The sequence below is a fragment of the Eptatretus burgeri genome, chromosome 13 (assembly GCF_056783735.1).
Source record: "Eptatretus burgeri isolate ZD-2024b chromosome 13, Ebu_testis_v1, whole genome shotgun sequence".
Taxonomy (NCBI): Eukaryota; Metazoa; Chordata; class Myxini; order Myxiniformes; family Myxinidae; genus Eptatretus; species Eptatretus burgeri.
The window spans coordinates 34,451,012-34,475,609 of NC_140973.1; the positions used below are offsets into that span (position 1 = coordinate 34,451,012).

A 24,598-nucleotide genomic window follows, 5' to 3' on the forward strand; every position below is an offset into this window, starting at 1 on the left:
TCTGGTACAATCAAAGGCGTGCTCAGTGGAAAACATTATATTAGATCATGGGCAATTCACGAAAGCTTCAGTGAAGCGCTGCACCGTCTGTTCCAAGAAGCTTATATGCCAAACTTATTGAATGGACTTATGGACATTGTTCACAATAAAGTCCTCACAGATGCTGCTCAGGAACTTTCAGAAGAAGTTGGCTTCTCTAGTGTTGAACAACAATACCAGCAGACAAAATATCAGTGTCTTCGAGGAGACTATGGCAATACTCCACAGTTCTGGGCAATCTACATTGAAGCTGTTGATTGTCAACATAAACTCCATTACTCGATAAACCTGAATGAGTATGACCTTTGACTGAAATGCTGGACAGACTCATTGCCATTTTGTTTTGCTATGAACAAACAGATCTACGCTAGATATGGAACATTCTATTGTCATCAACTCATGACACTTGATGATATGCATCCTGGTGCCAAGGATGATCTTCTGAAGAAAGGCCTGTCTGTCTGAAGGAACAATACTGGTATCAAACTGATGCAGCTGGAGAGCAGACGTTTATGAAAAATTCAAAGACACCAGGTGGCATCAAGAACTTCACTCATCAGGAAACAGCATACAGAAAGTGGGTGCTGAATCGTCCATTTACGTCTGCTATGGTTTCTTCTCTGCTGGAACTTACCAAGCTCGATGACACGAGTCACAACCCAAGGAAGTGCATAAGACCACACGAGATCCAAAAATCAAATGATCATGTAAAAAAGACTATGCAAGTTATCAAGTCAGATTTTATCAATCCATTCTCACATGAAATTGATCCTAACAAACTGTTCAACATAGTTTCAGGCAAACCATTACCGGATGATGTCGCTACCCACCTTTTGTCAACACAACAACGAGGAAGAGAACTCTACAATGCGTTCAACTCCCGACTCGATACCGAAAAGAATAGTGAAACCACACGCTTTTTTAATCCGATAGCAAGAGTTCCATGGAGAAGCTTTCAAGACTACCTGAAGAAGACAACAGTAAAATCTGCAGCAGGAAAGACCAAAGATGTAACAGTACAGAGAGATATCCTTGGATTACTGGCAGCAAAGTCATGTAAAGAAAACATATCCGTCAATTTGGATAAAGCATTGAAGTATCCTTTAGCCACGGTACCTCTACCTCTTGCGACAGCAGATGGCAGTCGTCGGACAACACCAAAAAGTAAGATGATGGAAGCTGCACTCACATCACTGAATTTACCGAACACAGCCTATGATGTCCCAGAAAATGCAGTTTACGTGATTGACCTTATTGCGTATTTTCGTTCATTGGTGAATGTACCAGATACGTTTCGGTTGTTAGCCAGTAGAATTATGGCTGACATACCCACACGGTACAAAGTGGTATATTTCGCATGTGACACATACAATGCATATTCCATAAAACAGGCTGAACAAACTGCAAGATGGCAGTCAGATGAGTACATTCTGCGCACACCTGATATCAGAATTCTGGCTGCATTTGGACAGTTTATGTGCAATGGAGGGAACAAAGAGAGAATGATGGAGCTGATTGAACAGGTTCTCTGTGAAGAGGAAAGTCTCATTGGAGACAGAGTTGTGTACTATGCAAGGGGGAATCTCTGCATGAAGATAACGTCACACTGCTCAGAGGAAATACCAGCCCTGGCTACTGACCACATAGAGGCTGATACAAAGATCTGCTACCTCACCCAACATGCACTAGATGAAAACTCTGGTGGTCCCACGGTCTGTGTAGTGCGTTCAAGTTCTGGGGATACAGACATTCCAATCATTTTACTGGCCAACGAATGTGAAAATTTAAAGATCATCATAGATCACGGGAGTGGCAAAGGTTGGCGATTCCTTGATCTGAGTCAATGTCAACTCACTGAACTCCAGAAATGTGCATTGCTTGGTATCCACGCCTTTTCGGGAAATGACTAAGTTTCTTCATTTTTCCGAAAAGGGAAGAAAACTTGGTGGACACTGATAAAAGATGACGAAAATATGCAGAAAGTATTCGCAGAACTGGGTAACGAGCAACAACTTTCCAGCGTAGTGTTTGATGGACTTCAAATATGTACTTGTGCAATCTACACTCAAAGGAGATGCAAACGTATTAATGAAGCCAGATCTACTATTTTCTGGAATCGATTTCGTGACGGAAAGGTAGCTGATCTGTGTGCATTACCCCCATGTGAGTCAGCACTGGCATTACATTCAACTCGAAGTAACTATGTAGCTAGGATGTGGCGTCTGGCTCACAGACCCCAGCAATTCTTGGACACTCCAGTAAACCATGGGTGGACTGAAGATTTATCAATCCATTGGGTTGATATACCATATCCTGTGGATGTTGTGGAACTTCTGTGTAATATTTCTGATGAAGATAGTGAAGACGAGTTATCAAACTACGGTGAAGACAGTGATTGTGATGAAATGTCCGACTAACATCTATATTTGGTGATTGTATCCAGTGACGTAGGTATACTACTTCCACCATCTTCAGCTAGATTTCTTAAATGTAATAACTGTTGATTCATCTGACTGTCCCTGATTGAAACATGTTTTAGGGGCATTAAATACTAAAGCATCTTAATGTTTCATCTAGAATCTATGAGGAGCAGGGGCAGTTCAGACAAAAGGGCATTTATGCATTAAGAAAAAGATTTTCAGATATTTTAAAGAAAAATGTGTGATATATATTTTTTAAGGGAATGTCTGAATAAAAATCAATAGACAATGCATGAATTTTTATTACTATAGTGGTTAGAAACTACATATGATAATGAAATTTAAATAGAAAAAAAACTAAGATTTAAAAAAACTTTTGGGAGCAAGTGAGTGCCCTTGTGGCACGCTACAACAGTGGGGTAGAAATAACGGACGTAGGACGGCCCGCACCTCTAGTTTAGCTTAGATGAAACATTAGATGATTACTATTTTGAGCAACCGAGTTATCTCGGTGTCAGCATCGTATCAGTTTTTGCATCGGTTGTTATTTGTTGACCTTTGACCTTTGAGTTAAGGTCACCCATAAAAAGATGTGAGTTGTGGTTTTTTTTTCTAAATACTAGTGCATGCCCGTAGGTGCGTGCCCGTAGGTGTGTGCCCATAGGTGCAAACAAAACAAAACAAAAAACTTTCAAACCTCATGCCAGAACCGTCTTCTGTACAGGGGATAGGAGTCATCAGAGAAGCTTGTCGTTTCTCGTCGGGCTTTGGGATAGTCCTTTGTGCACTTCCGGTCTGCCATGCAAGGGCTCGAGATGTTCCATTCCCCACATGGGCCGTGAATCATGTGTGATGTCATGATACGGTGTAGTTCCGGATTTGTGCGTTTGTCAGGAATCTCAGCAGAGACCACGCGATCGACATCTGCTGGTGTTCTGGGCTTGTCGCGAGGTACCACGGTCAGGAGCATGTGTATATGGGGAAGGTGACGCTTTTGCGTTTCCTTCACCATCACATAAGCATCCACATGCCCCAAGATGTCATTCTTGAGGAGGTCTGCTTTGAGTGCTTCCACCTTCATATGAAACACCTGGGCGATATCAGGTCTTTCATTGGCTGACTGACCCTCAAAAAGTGATTGTTTAATTTCTCGCCACTTTGGGTTGCAGGTGAATGTTAGGAAAAAGTCAGGTTTTCCTTTGACTCAGACAAAGCCATTGCATCCTGAAACTCTTTGGCATACCAACGTGGTGACCCATAAATTGACGGCGGCAGAATGGTGAGGCGTCCAGGTAGCACCTCAGCGTCACTGTTCAACACATCAATGATGATCTTATACTTTTCTGCCTTAATTGACTTCTGGTTGCAGCGAATCCAATTGAGACGGTGCGACTCAATTTTTGCAATCATGTCGCATACGTACTGCTGTGTCAACTTTCCACCACGAAGTAGCAGATTGAAGTGATGAGTAGGATCACGTACTTGGAGATGGTAGCGGTAGAAAGATGTTGGCGTTATCCCTGCTAACTCAGTGTGGTACCCCTGGGAGCCGCAGGGTAGCAGAAGTATGTATGATAGAGGGTCATACGCTGGATGCATGGTGTCTATTGTCTGTAAACCTCCTCCTCTGAGGTGAACACCGACTGCCAGCCTTCCAAACTGCTCTGTTGTCATTGCCCCTGGAGCAATGACAGCCACATCGCTGTCTGGTGAGGGAAGGTTGATGGTACCATGATGAAGGTCTCGGCGCCGCGTACGACCTGTTAACACAATTTTCAGTTCATTTGCGCTATCATTATGAACCACAAACTCAATGACTGATTTGAATTGCTGGACGTATGGGTTGCACTCATGAATGGCCTGTTGTGCTCTTAGCAAAAAATACTCATTCAGGCTACTGTTCGAGGTGTGGGCACGACGAAACTCCAGCTCATGGGCTGGATCGTGAAAGTAGATCTGAGCAAAGCGTGGGGTACAACCCAGATCGGCAAAAGGAGCACCAATGTAATGGTAAACCTTACCTTGTATGCGCACTCCAGGATTGAAGCCAGGAATACCTATCTCTCGGACACCGATACTTGCCATTGCCAGCGGGTTGTTATACTGTTTCGCGCGCTTCACAAAGTCCTGGTTAAGGAAAAGGTTTTTAATAGCATCTGGAGGTTGTGATGGAATTGAACCGGGTTTTGGATTCGTAGGATCATGCTTAAGGTCGACCTTACCGTGGTTGCAGCAAAATCCTCTTCTCTCCTCGGTCCACACAAAAGCATCACAATGTGAGCATTTAGTGCATTGAAATAATGAGGTCCTGCTTAACGCGTGCCTGTACTCAACATGAAGTTGCTCTCGGAAGAAATCTGTATCATCGTATCGAGCAAGGTTGCGATTCTCACGGTGAGCCTGCTCTAGTCTCGCACGGTGTACGCCCTGATGGCGCAGGGCATCCCTTACTTGCCGGTCTTCTCGCTGGTGAGGAATTTCTTCTGCACGATGCCTTGCCTCGCGTCCAGTGTTGTCTGCCAAGCGAGCAGTTCGTTCTTCATCCGTTTCAGCTGCACGACACCTTGTCACGTGTGTAGCGTCGCGTGTCAAGCGAGCAGCTCGTTCTTCATCCGTTTCCTCTGCACGCGCCTTGCCTCGCGTTCAGTGTTGTCTGCCAAGTGAGCAGTTCGTTCTTCATCCGTTTGAGCTGCACGACGCCTTGTCATGCGCGTTGCGTTGCGTGTCAAGCGAGCAGCTCGTGCTTCGTCAGATTCCATTGCGCGTGCACGGCGCGCAGCTTCGTTCCTTCGCTGTCGTAAACGACGATTGGATTGGGGCATTGTGCTTAATAAAATCGAGAAAGTACAGAAATCGAGAAAGAAAGAATACAGTAAGTCGATAAATCAAGAAAAAAAATCGAGAAAGAATACAGTAATCGTCACTGACTGGATTGGGGTATTGGGTTTAAGAAAATCGAGAAAGAAATCGAGAAAGTACTGAAATCGAGAAAGAAAGAATCGAGAAAGAATACAGTAATCGTCACTCTCCGGAAGTGAAGTCCTCACTGTCCGGAAGTTCGCATATGGCAGTTACGATTATTCGCAATTTATTCTTAATGGCCAATTATTCAATTAGCGCCAACGTATTTTGCCTTTTCCCAATGTCATCGCAAGGAAAAACACAAAGAGAAGAGGAAAGAGGAGAAAAAAACATGCAAAAAATAATTTACTTCCTGCTTCGGAGCATACCAGCTAACTCTGATGTTCCCCAAATTTATGCACCGTCTAATATGAAAACGATCATAACTTGGGGCATTGTGTTTATCTATAAATGCGCATAAGAAATCGAGAAATTATTAGAATACACGAAGTCATCACTCTCCGGAAGCCCGTACGTTGTAACCGTAATGGGGAACGTGGCTGTGCTTCCCTTCACCATCGGCCACGCCCACGCAACTACGTGTCTTGTCATTGGTTTGGTAAATAAATGGCCATAACTTGCGAAGCACTTGTCCGATTAATATCAAACCTTGAAAAGGCACATCCTCAGGTCCCCAGCAATATATCTGGCAAGTTTCAATTAGATCGGACCAGAGGTTGTCGAGAAACAGCGGACACACACACACACACACACACACACACACACACACACACACACACACACACACACACACACACACACACACACACACACACACACACACACACACACACACACACACACACACACACACACACACACTGCTGGAATTATAGATAGATTAGATACTTGAAAGCAGAAACGAGTCATAAAAATACTGCATTTTAGCTTTCAGAATCAGTTTTATTGTAAAAACTCATAATTGGATAAATTTGACCCCGGTTGACATTTGACTCGCAATATCTTGGAAACGCCCCCGAACCTGGCTGATCACCTTTCTTATTCGTCATCTACACAAAAAAACTGATCTAGAAAAGTTGGATGAAAATTTGTCCCTCTTCCGGTGGTGATTCTCCCCCTCCCAGCACCGGTCTATCTCAAGGTGAAATAGATTTCAATGTCTGCAGAAATTTAGAAGTATTGCGAACGTCATGTGTGGCCAAAAAATCGATCAAGGTTATTTGCAATATATTCAGTGCAATGACAGGAAGTTAATTTAGTTGATTTAGATTCTGAAAATCACTGCATCTCAACATAAACTGCAATAACACATGACAGACTTAAAAGACTTCTCAAAACCTCAAATGGTTAATGGCAGTTGTATTAAATGGTAATTGCCAGTCAATAAATAATCTATTAATGATGCAGCTTTCATTTACTTTCCCTCTTTGGCCATGCCAAGTTATGACATTTACAAGTTTCATTGAATTAGGTTTTTAATTTGTAGATGCAATCGTCCTTGTGTTTTTGACATAATCTTGATCACCTGGGATATTTTTTAAGTTGGAGGTGACACAGTGAGATGATTGCCAATTATAACTAATGAGGATTGCATTGAAACTGTTGCTACAATCTGATAAAGTAATGCCATGACTGATTGTGTATCTGCCTATCTCATAAGGATACCGTGAATTAACAATCTCACCTGCCAAACATTGCAATAAATTTTCACTTAATTATGCATCCTTTTGTAATATATATATATATATATATATATATATATATATATATATATATATATATATATATATATATATATATATATATATATATATATACATATACATATACATATATATTCCACTGTAATTGGGTGGGGAGGAGCTTTTGCTCTTTGCTCATGTGGACCTACTCCTGTTGAGGAATGGTCCAACTGTATGACCGTGCATTCTGGCCCTTCGGGGTTAGCATGTGTGTGTTTGATTGACCATGTACTGCAGCCTTCGGGCTGAGGTACATGTGTATGGTCATGGGACAGTCTTGTTGGACTGTGTACTTTGGCCATGGGGTTAAGGTGCACGTCCCATGCAGTTTAAAACTTTGGATTTTTTCCCCCTTTTTTGTGTAAAAAAAAAAAAAGCTTCCCTCATAAGGCAAGGGCCAACAAGCCTGAAACGTGTGTCTGTGGATGTTCCCTCTCTGGGGTGGACAAGTCTATAAAATAATGAGAATTAAATTCTCCTCCCAGTGTTGGCTGCAGTAAAATCCGACTGAGAAGTAGGGGGCAGGTAGCTCTGCTAAGTTCATGCCTAATAGGCAGAGCCTATGCAACTGTTTAGTGAGAAGAGCCTTTAAAACACACACACCATACACATTCTGCCATAACAAAACGAACATGTGAGAAAGTTTGAATAATATTAATTTCATTGTGACGTAATCATGTAATGCTGCAATGTGACAAATATTTTCATACAGGGATCCAATGTGGAAGTAACAAGCTCAATACCAGGTGTGTCCACCTCCAGCAGCAATCACTGCATTGCACCATCATCACATTGACTGGAGGAACATCTAAATCTCAGCCTGGGGAATGACATTCCATGCTAGAATCAGCTCCTGTTCCAGCTCATCAAGAGTCTGTGGCTGTCTTGGCAAGGTCTGAATGCGACGATCAGTGATATATCAAAGATATTCAACTGGAATTATATCTTGCAAGATGGCAGGCCAGGGTGTCATGACATTAATGATGGCATTGACAAGAATGTTCCTTGTTTGAATGGCACTGTGAGCAGGAGCATTACTGTGCATAAAGCTTGATTCCGAGACCATGTTGTTGAAGGGTAGGAAACACGGTACTGTAAAATGCAATTTATGTATTGATCTGTCGTCAGATTGCCATTGATACAGATCATGTTGGTGCAAAAGTTTCAGCAATAATACCCCAAATCATAACACTTCCAGGTTCAAAATTTGTGGCCTCTTGGACACAGACAGGGGCATATCGCTCATCACGTCTTCTGTGGACCCTTGCATGGTCATCATGCCTTTCAGGGATACACCTCAATTTGTTACTGAACATAATACTTTCCCATCAAGTCCCTGCTCATCAGATGTTCTGATTTGACGACTGCAAGGATGCTTGGATGTGTTGCGGTGCAAATCTTGGAATCTGAACACAGATCCCTGTATTATGGAGACCCCCTGTAGACCATGTTGGCTCTTATCCTGTGAGTTCTGAGGAGTGTGATTGCAGTACTCTATGCAGTTTGAAACTGATTGCGTAGATGGGTCATGCAAATGTATCGGTTCTGAGTGGGAGTCATTTTCCTGCGACAGCCACTTCTTGGCATATATCTTGTTGATATAGTGGCTTGAGACCATCTTTTGATGTCATAAACAGTTCCTATCCTCACGTTAAAGAGCCTTGAAACCTGCCAAATGGAAGATTCAGCTTGAAGATGTCCAACGATTTTTTTCCTCACATTTTCAGACAGACTTGCAATTAAATAATGTAATCATTGTGGTTTTTTGGATGATCCACATGCTGGTGTTTTGGAAAGACCATTTAAAATTTGCTGAGAATGCTTCATGTCACCTCTAAAAACAGAATTGCATAAAAGGTTGCACATACTGACTGGTTATTGCATGAGGAAAGTACATGATGTGTAAACTTGCAATCATGTGTTCTGCACATACAAAAAGGCACTTGGAATGAATGCTGGAACAGTCCTTCAACAATTCCATATCAATTCTACATTTTTGGTTTTTCATGGCAGAGTGTGTAGTTCACATGATATTTTGCAGTCACTGTCCAAAGAATGTTGCACGGTTTAACACATTCGCTAAGCAAAAACCAAATGATGAGTCCTCTCTGTTCAATAGCAGTGCACTCTTGTAGTGGGGCAGCCATCTTTACGACCACCAAATGCGAGGTAGTCTGGTAACAAGTTGTCAACAAATGACTCAAAATTGCTCCTGCAATGTCGCACATTATACAGTTGTATTGTTACGAATTTGGAAGCCTTTTGCACACAGACAGTCAGCAGTCCCATAGCTCAGTTATTTCGTTAAGTATATGTGGATAGCTAAAATGCCTCCCCTATATCTAATGGGTTAATTTCATGTGTGCGCTGCGAGTTTCTTTCTGGTTAGTTTTCTACATCAATTCCCTTCACACCACGACGCCATAACGCACGTGCTCGAGGCCACAGAGACAGGCGGGGGTGAGATCACCTCAGGGCCGACTCCACCCCAGCAAGATGGAATGTTCGCCTCGTCCAAAGAGGGGAGGACACCGATCGCCCGACACCCTCCGACCAATCCGGAGGCGAGTTACCTCAGAGTGGATCCCTCCACCTGCCCGGGGGGAGGAATAAGAAGGATCGCGAGCTGTATCCAGTGTTGGTTGGTGGTGTGTCACGGTCTTGGGTTTTTTTCGGGGTTCCTTGGTGGTCGATGGTCATGCTGGTGCTCGTGTCGTCGATCGTCGTTCGTGGCAGCCAGGATCGTGGGCTCGTTGGATTCTGGGTCGTGGGTTCGAGTCCCACCGTGGTGGGTTGTGTTGGAGCGCTCGAGCTGGGGATCCCCGTTCCTGCACACGGACTCCGACTCGCATATAAGACTGCACGAGACGGCCAGGTACCCGGCCAGACTCTGACCCTCAGCTCGCCTTCCATCCCGAGCTGAAGTGCCGAATAAAGACCCACGAGGTCCATTTCTTTTTGGGTGTGTGTGTCTGTCTGTGGCCAGTCTGAGAAGTAGAAATCGTCTAAGTGATTGCCTTGTACATTTGCTTACATCTACAGTGGCGAGAACAAGTATTTGATACACTGCCGATTTTTCAGGTTTTCCCACTTACAAAGCACGTAGAGGTCTGTAATTTTTATCATAGGTACACTTCAACTGTGAAAGACGGAATCTAAAACAAAAATCCTGAAAATCACATTGTATGATTTTAAAATAATTAATTTGCATTTTAATGCATGAAATAAGTATTTGATACATCAGAAAAACAGAACTTAATATTTGGTACAGAAACCTTTGTTTGCAATTACAGAGATCAGACGTTTCCTGTAGTTCTTAACTAGGTTTGCACAAACTGCAGCAGGGATTTTGGCCCACTCCTCCATACAGATCTTCTCCAGATTCTTCAGGTTTCGGGGCTGTCGCTGGGCAACAAAGACTTTCAGCTCCCTCCAAAGATTTTCTATTGGGTTCAGGTCTGGAGACTGGCTTGGCCACTCCAGGACCTTGAGATGCTTCTTACGGAGCCACTCCTTAGTTGCCCTGGCTGTGTGTTTCGGGTCATTGTCATGCTGGAAGACCCAGCCACGCCCCATCTTCAATGCTCTTGTTGAGGGAAGGAGGTTGTTGGCCAAGATCTCGCGATACATGGCCCCATCCATCCTCCCCTCAATACGGTGCAGTCGTCCTGTCCACTTTGCAGAAAAGCATCCCCAAATAATGATGTTTCCACCTCCATGCTTCACGGTTGGGATGGTGTTCTTGGGGTTGTACTCATCCTTCTTCTTCCTCCAAACACGACGAGTGGATTTTAAACCAAAAAGCTCTATTTTGGTCTCATCAGACCACGTGACCTTCTCCTATTCCTCCTCTGGATCATCCAGATGGTCATTGGCAAACTTCAGATGGGCCTGGACATGCGCTGGCTTGAGCAGAGAGACCTTGCATACGCTGCAGGATTTTAATCCATGACGGCGTAGTGTGTTACTTATGGTTTTCTTTGATACTGTGGTCCCAGCTCTCTTCAGGTCATTGACCAGGTCCTGCCGTGTAGTTCTGGGCTGATCCCTCACCTTTCTCATGATCATTGAGGCTCCACGAGGTGAGATCTTGCATGGAGCCCCAGACCGAGGGAGATTGACTGTTATCTTGAACTTCTTCCATTTTCTAATAATTGCGCCAACAGTTGTTGCCTTCTCACCAAGCTGCTTGCCTATTGTCCTGTAGCCCATCCCAGCCTTGTGCAAGTCTACAATTTTGTCCCTGATGTCCTTAGACAGCTCTCTGGTCTTGCCAATTGTGGAGAGGTTGGAGTCTGATTGATTGAGAGTGGACAGCTGTCTTTTATGCAGATAACAAGTTCAAACAGGTGCAGTTAATACAGGTAATGAGTGGAGGATGGGAGGGCTTCTTAAAGACAAAACTAACAGGTCTGTGAGAGCCGGAATTCTTACTGGTTGGTAGGTGATAAAATACTTATTTCATGCAATAAAATGCAAATTAATTATTTAAAAAATCATACAATGTGATTTTCAGGATTTTTGTTTTAGATTCTGTCTTTCACATTTGAAGTGTGCCTATGATAAAAATTACAGACCCTTACGTGCTTTGTAAGTGGGAAAACCTGCAAAATCGGCAGTGTATCAAATACTTGTTCTCCCCACTGTATATTCGTGGTTAAGTCTGCTCTGTGTTTCCCTCTTACAATTGTAAATAAATAACTGTTAAATGTTCCAGTTCGTTATCTGTGCTTTCTTTCTTTGACCCAGTATGGTTCGGGCTTGAGAATTAGGGAGGCCGATTGTGCCGTAAATTGTCATTTGGATCGGTGCGGCTTTGATAATTTCCGCTTGGTTACGCCGGATCCGAGTCGGTAACAGCGACTCGGTTCGGACAAAGCCGGCCGAGAGTGTGGTTTCCACGGTAGCTAGACCGCACGGCTACTTAGGTAAATTGGAATCAGACAAAAACACCCTAACCGCACGGTCGAAATATTGGCGTCCACGGTCCATTAAGCGACCTGTCGACTTCGGAGTTGTCCGGAGTGATGACCTTCAATTCCGGTGTTCGGTGAGAGACGGCCCAACTGCTCCGTCTGGTGGTCATCCTCGCCACCGAACCCCGGCACCACAACAGTATTACATGCATGTATTGTATTAATAAGCCATTTTCACACCATAAATGCTGGCATTGAAATATCGGCATTTCCCTACGCATTGCAATTGGTTGCAATGCCGGCATTGGTTTTCTTCCATTCACATAAAAAACGATGCCATCAAATTGGTGGAAAGATTTATTTATTTATTTATTTTTGTATGCACTGTCGAGGCTCGTATAAGAGCTAACACACAGAAATGTACAATGGGAGCAGGAGACAAGAGTGATGGGAGAGGGAAGGAAAAAACAGTGGGGAACAGAGACATGAGGAGATCTGTAGAACGGAGAGGGATGGGGTGGGGTACACAGGATAAACAAGATGGACACGACAGGGACTTTCAGGTCCTAAAAGATGCCGGCATTTTGCTGGAAGCTGGTGCGATGTCAATAGGGACTAAGTAAAAGCTGTGTTATCTGGCACTTTACAAACCAGCACATTCCAGCAACTGGCACTTGAGGTTAAGTTGTTTTTCATAAAAGTATTTTAAAAAACATTAAGGTGTTTACGCACTCATTATTACCCCATCAAAACAGAAAAAAAGCATGCGATACAGAGTCGACCCAGCCTCTGCTGTGAAATGAAGTTTTTCTCTCGATGATCTTTTGTCTCAGCCTCATGATTCAAGAGTTGTGTTCATCCATCATAAATCCATGCCATCAGAGGTGCCATGAAAATCTTGGCTTCTCAACACTTGAGGCATTCACTTCCTTGCTTTTGAAAACCCTTCTGTGACATTTCCTGAGTCAAAGTTAAACGGACCAAAAAAACAGCAACAAGTCCATGTCCTAATTGTCTACATGATGCGGCTCTCCGCCCAACGACCAATCACAGGATCTCAAATCTTGGGTGGAACATGTAAGTGAAAACTCACGGAGAAGAAGAAGTTCAGCTTCTAAAGCATCATAGCTTCTGTTACTTCTTCAAGTAGTACTGATGGGAAGAGGAAGAGCATTGTTGTCACAATCAACCAGAAGATTGACATGTAGGAGATTGGAGAAGGGAGACACTAGAAATGTGTTGATGTGCGAGTACGTTGAATTGTCAACCATCTCTGCACCAAGGCCCAGAAGGACAAGTTAGTGGAATTTTACACCGAGTCAGAGACAACAAAGCTGCCGACAAGTGCCAAACTCTACACAAGCCAAAGATGAAGCAGCTCGATAATGTTCCATACAAATGGCTTGCTTTCAAGTGTTCAGTGGGAGCACCAATCTTAGGACTGATGTTAATTGAGAAGCAAAGTATTTTTTATGATATGATGGGATTGATTGATCAATGTGCCTTGTCTAATGGCTGACTGGCTTATTTTAAGCTACAACATGGGATACCGCAGCTTGATATCTCAGGAGAACAAAAGTCTGCAGACCACGTTCCAACAAATTTCGAGTATGGTGAGGCAAGCAAGTGATGATAATCCACTTCAAAGTTTGACTGAACCCTAAATTGAACAGTGGTGTGAAGTGGAACGTGTTATGACTGACTCAGAAATAATCAACAGTGTTGATAATCCACAGAAGGAAGTTGAACAACAAAAAGACGACTCAGACAAAGAAGACTTTCAACTGAACGTATCACTTGGGCCAATGCTGGGGTGTGTTCCATTACCAATCTACTTGTCGAGCACTCGTGAAATGACTTAAGCACTCAAGCAAGCATTCCAACAAAATGGTTGATAAGGAACAGCTGGCTTGCCAAGCGATAGCAAGCTGATTGGCAATGGACCACATCGCTGGTAAAGGTGTTTACATGGTTGTGAAGTTTAAGGCCCGGTCACACCTTGACGTTTTAGCCAACGTATGCCGATTTTTGAATTTTTTTTCTAAAACGCTGGCACACGTTGAATACGTTATGGGTAAGTTTTGATAACATTGAGAGCACGCTGAAAAACACTGCCATACGTCGTTGTACGCTGGCTTTAAACGTTGTACTTTTTGGTTGTTCTCAATTTTTTTCATGCTTGAAATTTCACAACGTATGCCGGCGTATGACTCACACGTTCCGCTACGCTGGCCACAAGTTGTATGCACGGTCTGCGATCGTTGACAGACGTCAACACATGCTACTTGTAAGTTAATCATAAGTTGAGACACGCCGAGGTAATGTTTAGCGTACCCGAAACTTATTTCTAACCTATGATTAACGTGTTGTTGGCACGTTACGCGATCGTTGCCACACATCGACAGACGTTACTTTTAAGTTACTCATAGGCTGAAAGACGTCGGTATAATGGATCGTCCTTGCGTCAGCGTCCACGGCCACGGCCAGGACACTTATTTGCAGCATTCTTCAAACTTTTCTTCGGCATGACGAGGATGTTCACACTTCGATGTCTAGCTTGGCTATGATTCCAATTGTCCATCGGCAGTGTCTATTTAAAATAGTCGAGTTTGAGCGTTTTAACACGTTCAGAAGAAACGCTTTAAATTTCAAAACCCCAGCGTCAAAAAACAAAGGCGAGTGACAGCAATTTAAATCGTTCATTGTAAACAATGAAAATAGCTGAGTGGTACCGTTTAAAAGTCGTTGAGTGTAAAAAAAATCGAATTGTTGAGCGCAAGCGTCTACTTTCAATAGTGGGGTTTGAGCGATTTAGCACGTTCAATAGAAACGATTAAAATTTCCGAGCGCCAGCGTCAAAAAACAAAGGCGAGTGACAGCAATTTAAATCGTTCATTGTAAACAATGAAAATAGCTGAGTGGTACCGTTTAAAAGTCGTTGAGTGTAAAAAAAATCCAATTGTTGTGCGCAAGCGTCTACTTTCAATAGTGGAGATGCAGCCATTTAAATCGTTGAGTGGCAGCCTATGAATAGCAAACCCTACGTCACCGGCAAAGATAAACTGCCGCACGATATGGATAAGTTAGGCTATCGTTGGGCATAGTTTGTGAACGCCAGCTTCACGATAATTATTCGTTGGTATATTGTATCTATAAGTAATCAAAGCGCTCTATGCACATTATTAGTTCATTGTGCATTTGTCCAACCCGTTATGAATAGACCTAAATCGTAAAAACAAGCTATAGCTCATTGTTGAAAAAGCCCCATAAAAAATTAGCCGCGAAGAACTTCGAACAATGGTGAAAAGATGTCTCCTACCTGTGGACACGCGGACGCAAGGACGATCCATCATAACCCACACCCTCCCCCTCACACTCACCTACTACTGCCAACATGAACAAACTACTACTAATACTAATACTGTTACTGCTGACATGGACATCGACTCAAAAAGGACTCGAAAACACTGTTGGGTTCCCCTTTTATGAGCAGCATTTTTATATACCAATTCCCAAAACCGCTGGGAACACGTCTTTATATGGCAGTTGTAAGCTAGAAACACGTTCATTTATTTTTTTTGTCGACCGGAAGACGTCATCGGAATACGTCTACATACGTCGATGTGTGTTGGGACTACGTAAAGAATTGGTTCAATGCACGTCAAACATAAGTTAGAAATAAGTTTCGCGTAAAAAAGACATTACCGCGACGTGTTTCAACTTATGAGTAGATTATAAGTAGCGTTTGTGGACGTGTGTAAGCATCCACATATCGTGTGTAAAACTTATCCCCATCGCCTGCGGAACGTGTGTCATACGCCGAGTACGTCCAAAAATTTTGAACATGTTTAAAATTTCTTGATGTACTCTACTTACTACGACGTATGATAGCGTACTTTAGCGTTCTACTCACGAATACCAAACTTACTCATACCGTATTTGACGTTCCCCCAACGTTTTAGACACATTTTTCTTAGGTCGGCATACGCTGGCAAGATCGCCAAGGTGTGACCGCGATGTTGTCACTTCCATTTCTACGGCAGTTATGATTCGAATCATTGTGCGTCAGCCTTTTAATAGGCTACGTCACGACATCGTCGGTGATGCTTGCAACGCGCTATGCCGAAGTTAGACTATCGTTGGGCATCGGTTGTGTAGGCCGACAAAAGGTTCAGCATTCATTGGTATAAGTTATCTATAACACAACGAAACGTTCTGTGTCCGTTACCAATGCGTTATACATAAGACCAAGTCGCTATGAATACGTCCGAATCTTTAAAAAAAAAACATCAAAAGTTCAACGTAAGCCAGCGTTTTACATACATTTTAATACGTTGCCATCCCTGGCTAAAACGTCAAGGTGTGACCGGGCCTTTACTGAAAGGCAAAAAGCTTTCAGCACCCAGGCAGTGATGCAGCCACACCTTATACAAGAACATTTCATGAGAAAGAGCCAAGAAACAATGCAGCAGTCTGATAAAAGGAAATGGTTGAAGAAAGCCTCTGGAGTTTGATAAAATGATTAATCTGAGATGGTGGAGGTTGACACATCAGACCATCCATCAACTTCAAAAGACTAGTTTATGTTTTATAATACAGGTACATTATTGTTTTGAATAATTAATTGGTAATTACCTTTATACTGTACTGTAATGATGTTATTATTAGTACCTTCCTGGTTTCACCTGAAGTTGACTATAGGTTTGCTCTTCGTCTGGCTACATCTGTGGATTTTCTGACTTTTTTCCCCCTACCTTTTAACATGTTCAACTGAAACTTTGGAAATTGCTTTATTATGTTAAATTACACAACAAGTTCCGAGTTTCAAGGCCTTTTGCCAATTTTTCACAGAGTTACTGCATGTCCTTTTTAGATTTAGAAAACATCACATATTTTACATAGGCCAGTTTTCAGCTGCCCTCACTCCACCCCACTACTTTACACCCATTGGCTGGATAGCTGGGTTGATTCCACCCCAATAAAATCATGTGCCACCATTGCATGAAGCAGCACAGTTTGGCAAGCCTCAGGCCTTAGGCCTGGGTGTTACTCCATGGCCCAGTGTGATTGGAATGTTCTCAAGTATAATGCCATGATGCCTTATATATGCATATCAGCTGTACCCATGTTTTTCCTTCATGTATGTACATCGGGTTATTTTTTTTATTATTTTCGGCAACAAACACGCCATTATAAGAAACAAACATTCATTGGGACTGGCAGGAGACATGTATTGCAAAGTAATTCCCCCTCTTGTTTAATCTACTTTTCACAGGCAAATTTTAATAAGTTGCTCTTTTGTACCATTCGATGGAACATTTTCCTTCCTTGGAGTTTCCTCTTGTGTCCATTTTGTCCACCCCATGCATGCGTGTTTTGCGTCCTACTTTTTGTCTGTAATGTCATGATCCGTTCAGTGTACTAGCTGCTCTTCCACAAGCCTTGACTATGTATACAAAAAAGAAAATACATTAAGATAACCGGCATATTTGATTAACTGGCATGGGCAAAGTCCCATGGGTGCCAGATAACACAGTTTTTACTATGTGTACACATATACTGTATTTTCGGAAGATGCAAAAATAAAATTGACAAATAAAGCATTGAAAAGAGAGGACATGACAGTATTCAAATGGAGACGACTTTGTGGGGATTGATGTCATGGGGAGGATGGGGTTGGTTTGTGTGGGTGTCATGTATGACATTGTCAAATGAAAGGAATAGAATAATTGTAAAGCATGGGAAATGGGAGGGTAAAGTTGGGTTCATAATTATACCATTTTGTGCACATTATTTGTAAATGACCCTTTATAAAATAGGTACTGTCATTAATCAAGACTGATTCAATAAAGAGTGAAATAAAATCTCATCTGTACGTCATGACTCCCCAGCATTTGGACGAGAATGCCTACACCATGTCCTTCGAGTATAACGCACTTTGACAGCTGACACCTGGAATTGTATACTTTGCATCACACTCTTACACTTTAACGTGCATATCATCTATCGGAAATTGAATTTTCCCGAGCCACCGTTTTTGATGTGGACATACTGGAGTGTAAAATTACAGCATTTTAATTACCATAACATGTGTTTAATGGAACTATAATTCCTATTTTAATTTTCTTGATTCTGATACGTGACTTTTACACTTTTGTATAATCTATTAGTTATGCTCCAAGTATAATGAAATTGTGTTTCCTGTAGCAGCAAACCATAGAAATATAATTTTTTTTGAAGTGACTATAATTAGATCGAGGATTAGAAATGTTCTATCCAGTCATGAGAAGACCACAAGATAACTTTCTTATTAATGTCTTTGCTGTACATGCTCTCTTTTGGACACATCAGACCACTGGAGAGGTAAGATTAAAAAAAAAAATTAATTGCTACTGTGTTTCATTTCAAAATCTGTCAGCATACTTCAATTAATCCTCATGGTATACTTTTGTTGCTTTTCCCATTGCAATTATCTGCTGTGAAAGGACATGAGAATTTCAAACATTTTTAATTGTCCCTACATTTAACATCAAGGAAATGTTTTTGTCAATACATTGCCAAAATATTTAAATAGCACTCAGGAAATTTCCAACAGAAAATGTAATTTATAAATATTGTCATGGGAAGTACATCTTTTGTAAGGGAAGGTTTTTGTGCTAAAACACTTGAAGATGTCTTGCTAAATGATGGGCTGGAATGCCTCAGAGTGAAATGAAACATTTTTTTTTATCATTTATCTGCATGCTAACACAGAATAATAACCACAAGGGACCCATCTTATTTTAATTTGTTCGGATATGTTTTTTTGCTGTATTATTTGTTTTGCTTTGTTTAGATGTCACATCTGAATACTAACATAACAGTTCACAATTTCGAAACTTGCAGCATACCTTTTCCTATGACACTTGTTAATGTTTGATGAAAAATTGCCTCCTAAAGTTTTCCTCAATAACATTTGTCCCAAGGGACCAACAGGCTATTTAAACCCAGAAGGTTTGAATATAGCTCTGATAATTTTTCACAAGGCTGTATAAAGTTTATGTTAATGTCGGTTTTGCTTAATTTGGCTTAAAAAAAAGCTCACGCAGTTGTTGCTCTTTTTTTTATGCAGTGACAATGATGAAAAACCTCTACAGAGCAGCCTGCCATCTTTAGATGGTTCTGTGCGCAAAGAACCAAGTGATGATAGCCTGGCGGAGTATGGCGATGGCGTTGAAGGCATGTTTAACGAAGATGGATCCTTCATCGGTCAGTATCGGGGCAGCAAAGAGCGTGTTGGCGGTGAAGGCTTTGTGGGTTCTGAGGCTACATCTCCAGTTGGGCCTCCAAATGCCTTTGTTTGACCATTGTTTTTGAAGGGACGGGTGAGAGGGTGGTCTTGGTGAAGTTTGATGAAAGTGGGTGGGGTTGGAGACAAAGAGATGGGTCTAAATATGAAGAGGGAAAGAGTGAAATAATGGCTGTAGTGTGGAAATCTCATTTGTAGCCTTTGGTGGAGAAAGGTTGCTGTAATTGATGAGAAGACAGGGTATTCAATGCCCATAAGGTATGTCGGGTTACCAACTATTTTTTGCTTTATATTATCTTCTAATTTTTCATGATGTTGTCTTTGTCTTGCACAGACATTCTCCATGTTTAAGTAATGAATACAGCTTTCAAGCTGAAAACAATTTGCGTACTTAAAAAGTTTAAAAAAACTCCCTGAGATGGTGTTATTCTGGCAGTCACTAGCCATGCAAGGAACAGCAAGACAGATAATATAATCACAGAATTTGGTTGGATTCCTAATTATGGTCTCAGCTTGTGGCAGATTAACAGAGTATGGCTGCACCTGATTTTATCGGCGTGAAATGCTGCATACCCATTCTTGGCAGTGGCCTATTTTAGATTGTTAATTTGAGTTGAAATCTCCTTCAATACAAGAATCCTGTCTGTCTGTCCCTCTGTATTATGCAGTTCTCCTTGAGTTGTTTGCAAGATCAGCTTTTGGTGTCAAATTTGAGGCTGAACCTATCCTGGCTTGTCTCAGCTGTTGCTTGTTCTGTGCTGCAGGTTATATGGGTCAGCCAAAGCAACTAACTTCCATAAGCCTTAAAACAGCAACACTCTGCCGGCTTCTCTCCTACTATCACTAGATTCCAAGCAGTGGAAGATCTTGAAAATGACAAAAAAAAAATCTGTTTGATAAACGTTTTTGTTTTAATTTTTTTTGATTTTTGTGCTTAAAAAAAATACATGCATACTTGGTCTGATTTATGAAACTACTGATGTCTTGTTGCACACTGGAAGGTGGTGGATCTCTCGAAGAAGTGTGATAATGTTAATTGCTCCTGATCCATTTTTTTATAAATGTATATTCGATTTTTGAAGGCCGTGTATTATGAGTGTGGTACAGAGGCATGCTATGTGAAATGTCATGCTTTGCTGACATGGTAGTTACAAAAACAAAATGCATTGTGGTGACACTGCTTGCCAAATGAGTCTCAAATGGAGTTAAAATAAAATAAATCACGAGACAAAAAGAATAATTTTTATACCACTCAAAATGTATGTATTATTTTCTTTCCCTCCTCAATGTAAAATTTGACCTGATTTATTGGTTATTGTATGGCTATTACCATTCTGCACGTGAAGAAAAAAGAACTTCAAAGTACCGTCACTGCATTTACCTTTTCGCCTGTTCGAAAAAAAAGAAAAAGAGAAAAGAAATCTGTTGCTTCGAAATAAAGCACAAGAAGGGAACACGATGGATTGCTACTTTAAATACCTGGTGCTTGAATCCTCTTGCCTGATTCGATCATCCTGTAACGCAACACCCGGACATGACCACATTATGCACATGGATTTTGTTTGTTGAATTTATTTGAATCTCTTTTCCCCCACCTCCCTCACATTATCACTCGATATCAGTGAGAGCTCCATGTTGAATCATATCTTTGTGGTTTTAGTATAGGCAAGTGAATTTTTGTTTTGTGGCATGGCTCACTAATTTACCACTGCATGGAACATTAAAACCTCACTTATATGAAGCATATGCGAAAAGGAAAGCTTAGAAAAAAAATTATAAATCTTCATAATCATCTGAAAAGCCATTTTTATTAAATTATAACTCTGCCGAAAAAAATCCATCCGATTATTCAAACTAGTGCTTTGCTGCAATATATATTTCTATATTTTGATTTCAGAATGGAACATTTTCATTGAATTGTCATCATGACAGGTAAAAGTGCTCAAAATGATACCTGCCCACAGAAACAACAATTCGAATCCCGAAAGCAGCATTTGCACTCATTTTGTCTTTTTGTGGATTTCAAAATGCAACCTCATGTGGGAAGTACGAAGCATTTTCAGTCACAGATAGGGTTTCGGCCATATAAGTAATTGCACCTCTGTTTGAATTTAATTTCGAAAATGGTTTATTTTATTTTTATATACATTCTAAATGCCAAAGTAACTTTGAAGTTGTTTTACTTTTAAAGTTTCATAAAGAGTTTTAATATAAGTTCGTAGACATTAATTTTTAGATTTCTTTTTTTTGTATTAATTTGACTTGTATCAAGTTTTTACTAACATTGCATCATCACTGAACACCTCAACAATGTTATCTGTAAATACATGCACAGGCCTACTCTGCCATTAATACATTAGTGCATTTATGTGATCATTTAGTGTAGTGCTATTGTGAATGTAAGATAATCTTGAAAACAGTAATCTAATGGTTAAGGTATTTGCCTTAATAGCTCCGAGCATTCTGTTACCGTGATATGCATTGATTCACATTGTGAATTTCCGCCTCGCTTTTTTTGTCTTGTGAAGTTTCTAAATAAATATTACAAGAAAAAACAGGAGAGTTGCATGGAATTTGAAATTGTCTCAAACTAAAGAAACGTTTGCTTTTTTTGGTCATCTTCATAAAGTATTGAGAAGAGTAATGTAACCTTATATGTGTTGTTAGATACTGTCTGCATGAAAGGTATTTTAAGGGGGGGTAGGAGGCAGAGGGTGGGGTGGGTGGGTGTGAAATGAGAAAAAATATAATACAATTGAAACAAATTGTCCTAATTGGAAGAATCAGTTTCTCTCTTTTTTTTTTTTGTACATAATGTTTTTATGGTTTATGTTGTCTCATTGATTTAACGGATTTAAATAGCAATTTTTCTGAGAACGCCTTCAAGTTTTAGCCTTTGCATTAAAAAAAAACTTCTTTAAATATGAGTCTTTATCTTCTCTGTCCACAGAGTTGTTTTACTCATTATGAAACATTTATTTTGCTTGTTCAGCATCTCCACCAGCAAGATATGCCATGATGCAAGCATTCTTGTGATCTAAGCTTGCTATTCTGAAAATGCACCTTGTAATTTTGATGGCACGTCAGGTCCTTCAAAACGACATAACTTCAAAATCCTTCCACTGAAGCAGATGTTCTAAGGAAGTGTGAATAGGAAGCTTTTTCACACTGTTCTGGTGGAGGATCAGGACAGCCAGATTTGTATTGAGCTTCTTTTTTCCTTGCTGGATAATTAATGTAGAGATATGACACCAAAAACCAAAACACAATATCTTTTCTATAGAATGCTTGCTTCTTCATTTTGAGCCTGGTGTTGGTGCAGTAGTTAGGGCAGCGGCTTGGGATCCAAAAGGTCCTGAGTTCAAGCCCCGTTGGGCCACTGAATTAATACACCAGGGGGTTGACTCAGCCTGTCATCCTTCCGAGGTCGGCAAAATGAGTACCAGTGTACTGGGCCGGTGTATACCCTGGTTAAAATAGGTGTACCATATCCCTGTGTCATAAGAGGCGACCAGGGTTGCGTCAGGAAGGGCATCCGGCGTAAAACATGTGCCAAATCACTATGCGGATCATACGGATGATCCGCTGTGGCGACCCCTAAAGGGAGCAGCCGAAAGAAGAAGAAGAAGAAGAAGAAGCTTGCCTCTTCATTTTGAAAATATCAAAATCTAACCATCATCATGACTTCATCATCAAATAAACTGGAGGTCACTTGTGAACTCCGAGGAGGTTCAGGTCATGCCTTACAAGTGAAAATCAAACATCACTCACTGTTGAGGATTATGTACTCGATGAATTAAAATGGTAATCAGAAGAAATATTGTCTTGCCCCATACCTTATTATTTTATAGCAGTGATGTCAGACTCTCAGACAGACAGACACACACACACACACACACACACACGAAAATCTGTTCATACTCTCCCACATTGGATGATAAAAATGCATGAGTTGTACAAGATCAACCCTTAAATAATCAAACTGATTGAGAAAGCAATGTAGTTTTGGAATACCTCATTGTTACTACAGCATTCAGAAGGAAGGATTGAAATTCCAGGGGTGATGATATGACATGGGATCTTCCAGAGAGACAACCTTTTGTCCCTCCTATTTTCCTGACCTGGACCCAGTGAGCAACCTCTAATGAGCAAGGACATGGATACAACCTAATGTCCAATAAGATAATGTCTAAAGAGACAGGGAAGGTGGAACACCGACTGCACATGGATGATTTAAAACTCTTTGCACCAAATGACAAAAAAATTGGCAAAACAACTCAAATAAGTGAAACGGTACTCTAACGACATTCAATTGGAATTTGGTCTGGATAAGTGTGCCAAGTGCACATTCGTACAACTTAAACCAACAAAAATGGACAACATAAAAATCAACATAAACACAACTAGAACGGCACGCGTTCATTCTAAATAAAACTTGCCTCACACATTCATTCTGAATAAAAATACCATCGTTAACTGAACATGGCACTGTTATGGTCCACTGTTATTATGGCACATATACACATATCATCCATGATATACGGGTATGTCAAGTCTATAATGTCACATAGTTTCTTGGCATGGGTTATGAACATCATAAATTTAATTCTTCACTCACATCGGTTTCAGATATATGAAGTTTCATACTTTTTGGATAAGAATTTCAATTCAACCAATTATGACTGGAATACCACTTCATCAATGATGTCATCATTATCACCAATTATACTCCAGGGGCAGTTGACATGCACCAAGTTTCAAATATTTTTTTCTAAAAGTGATTTTGGAGAAAATGATGTCCATTTTTTCCTTTAATCCAATATGGTTGCCCTACAATGTGACCTATGATGTAAGAGTTAGCAATAAGGTATTCTTCATGGGAAGTTCCTCCTATCTTTGAAGTTTTGCAGTGATCCAACAAGCGGTTGCAGAGAAAACCATTTTTAAACCAAAAACATATAGATGCAGACAAAGACGAACAGACAGGGGCATTGCAATAGTCTCGCATCCCCTTCGGGGCGAGACTAACAAAACAGGAGCTAGACAACGAAGCATCATACAAATACCGTACCTCGGAGTAGAAGACGGCTCTCAAATATGTCACAAATAAATGCCCAAAACAATTACCAAAGAATACTTGCATAGAAAAGGGCTAATCCTGAAAACATGCCTTTCTCCAAAGAACAAAACCAAAGCCGTAAACCAACTTGGTATACCAGTATTCCAGTACAGATGCGGAATAATAAACTGGCCCAAAGCGGAATTCAATAAACCAGATATCAAAACAAGGAAACTCCTCACTATCCACAAAATGTTTTACAAAAAGCAATG

The 24,598-nt window shown here is 41.1% G+C and overlaps 1 protein-coding gene across 9 annotated transcripts in view; it reads left to right on the plus strand.

Moving 5' to 3' along the window:
- The window catches only part of LOC147014221 (neuronal cell adhesion molecule-like), a 395,545-nt gene extending 373,718 nt beyond the window's left edge, over nt 1–21,827 (plus strand). For 5 of the 9 annotated variants that reach the window (XM_085851991.1, XM_085851998.1, XM_085852000.1 and 2 more), the window contains 2 exons: nt 18,331–18,342; nt 19,091–19,665. In XM_085851991.1, coding sequence (XP_085708117.1) covers nt 18,331–18,342; nt 19,091–19,322 — 244 coding nt within the window. In that variant the 3' untranslated portion in view covers nt 19,323–19,665. Of the gene's footprint in view, nt 1–18,330; nt 18,343–19,090; nt 19,666–20,031 lie in introns of those variants that run through there. The other 4 variants (XM_085851994.1, XM_085851999.1, XM_085851995.1 and 1 more) reach the window with 3 other exon arrangements.
- The last annotated feature ends 2,771 nt before the right edge of the window (nt 21,828–24,598 follow it).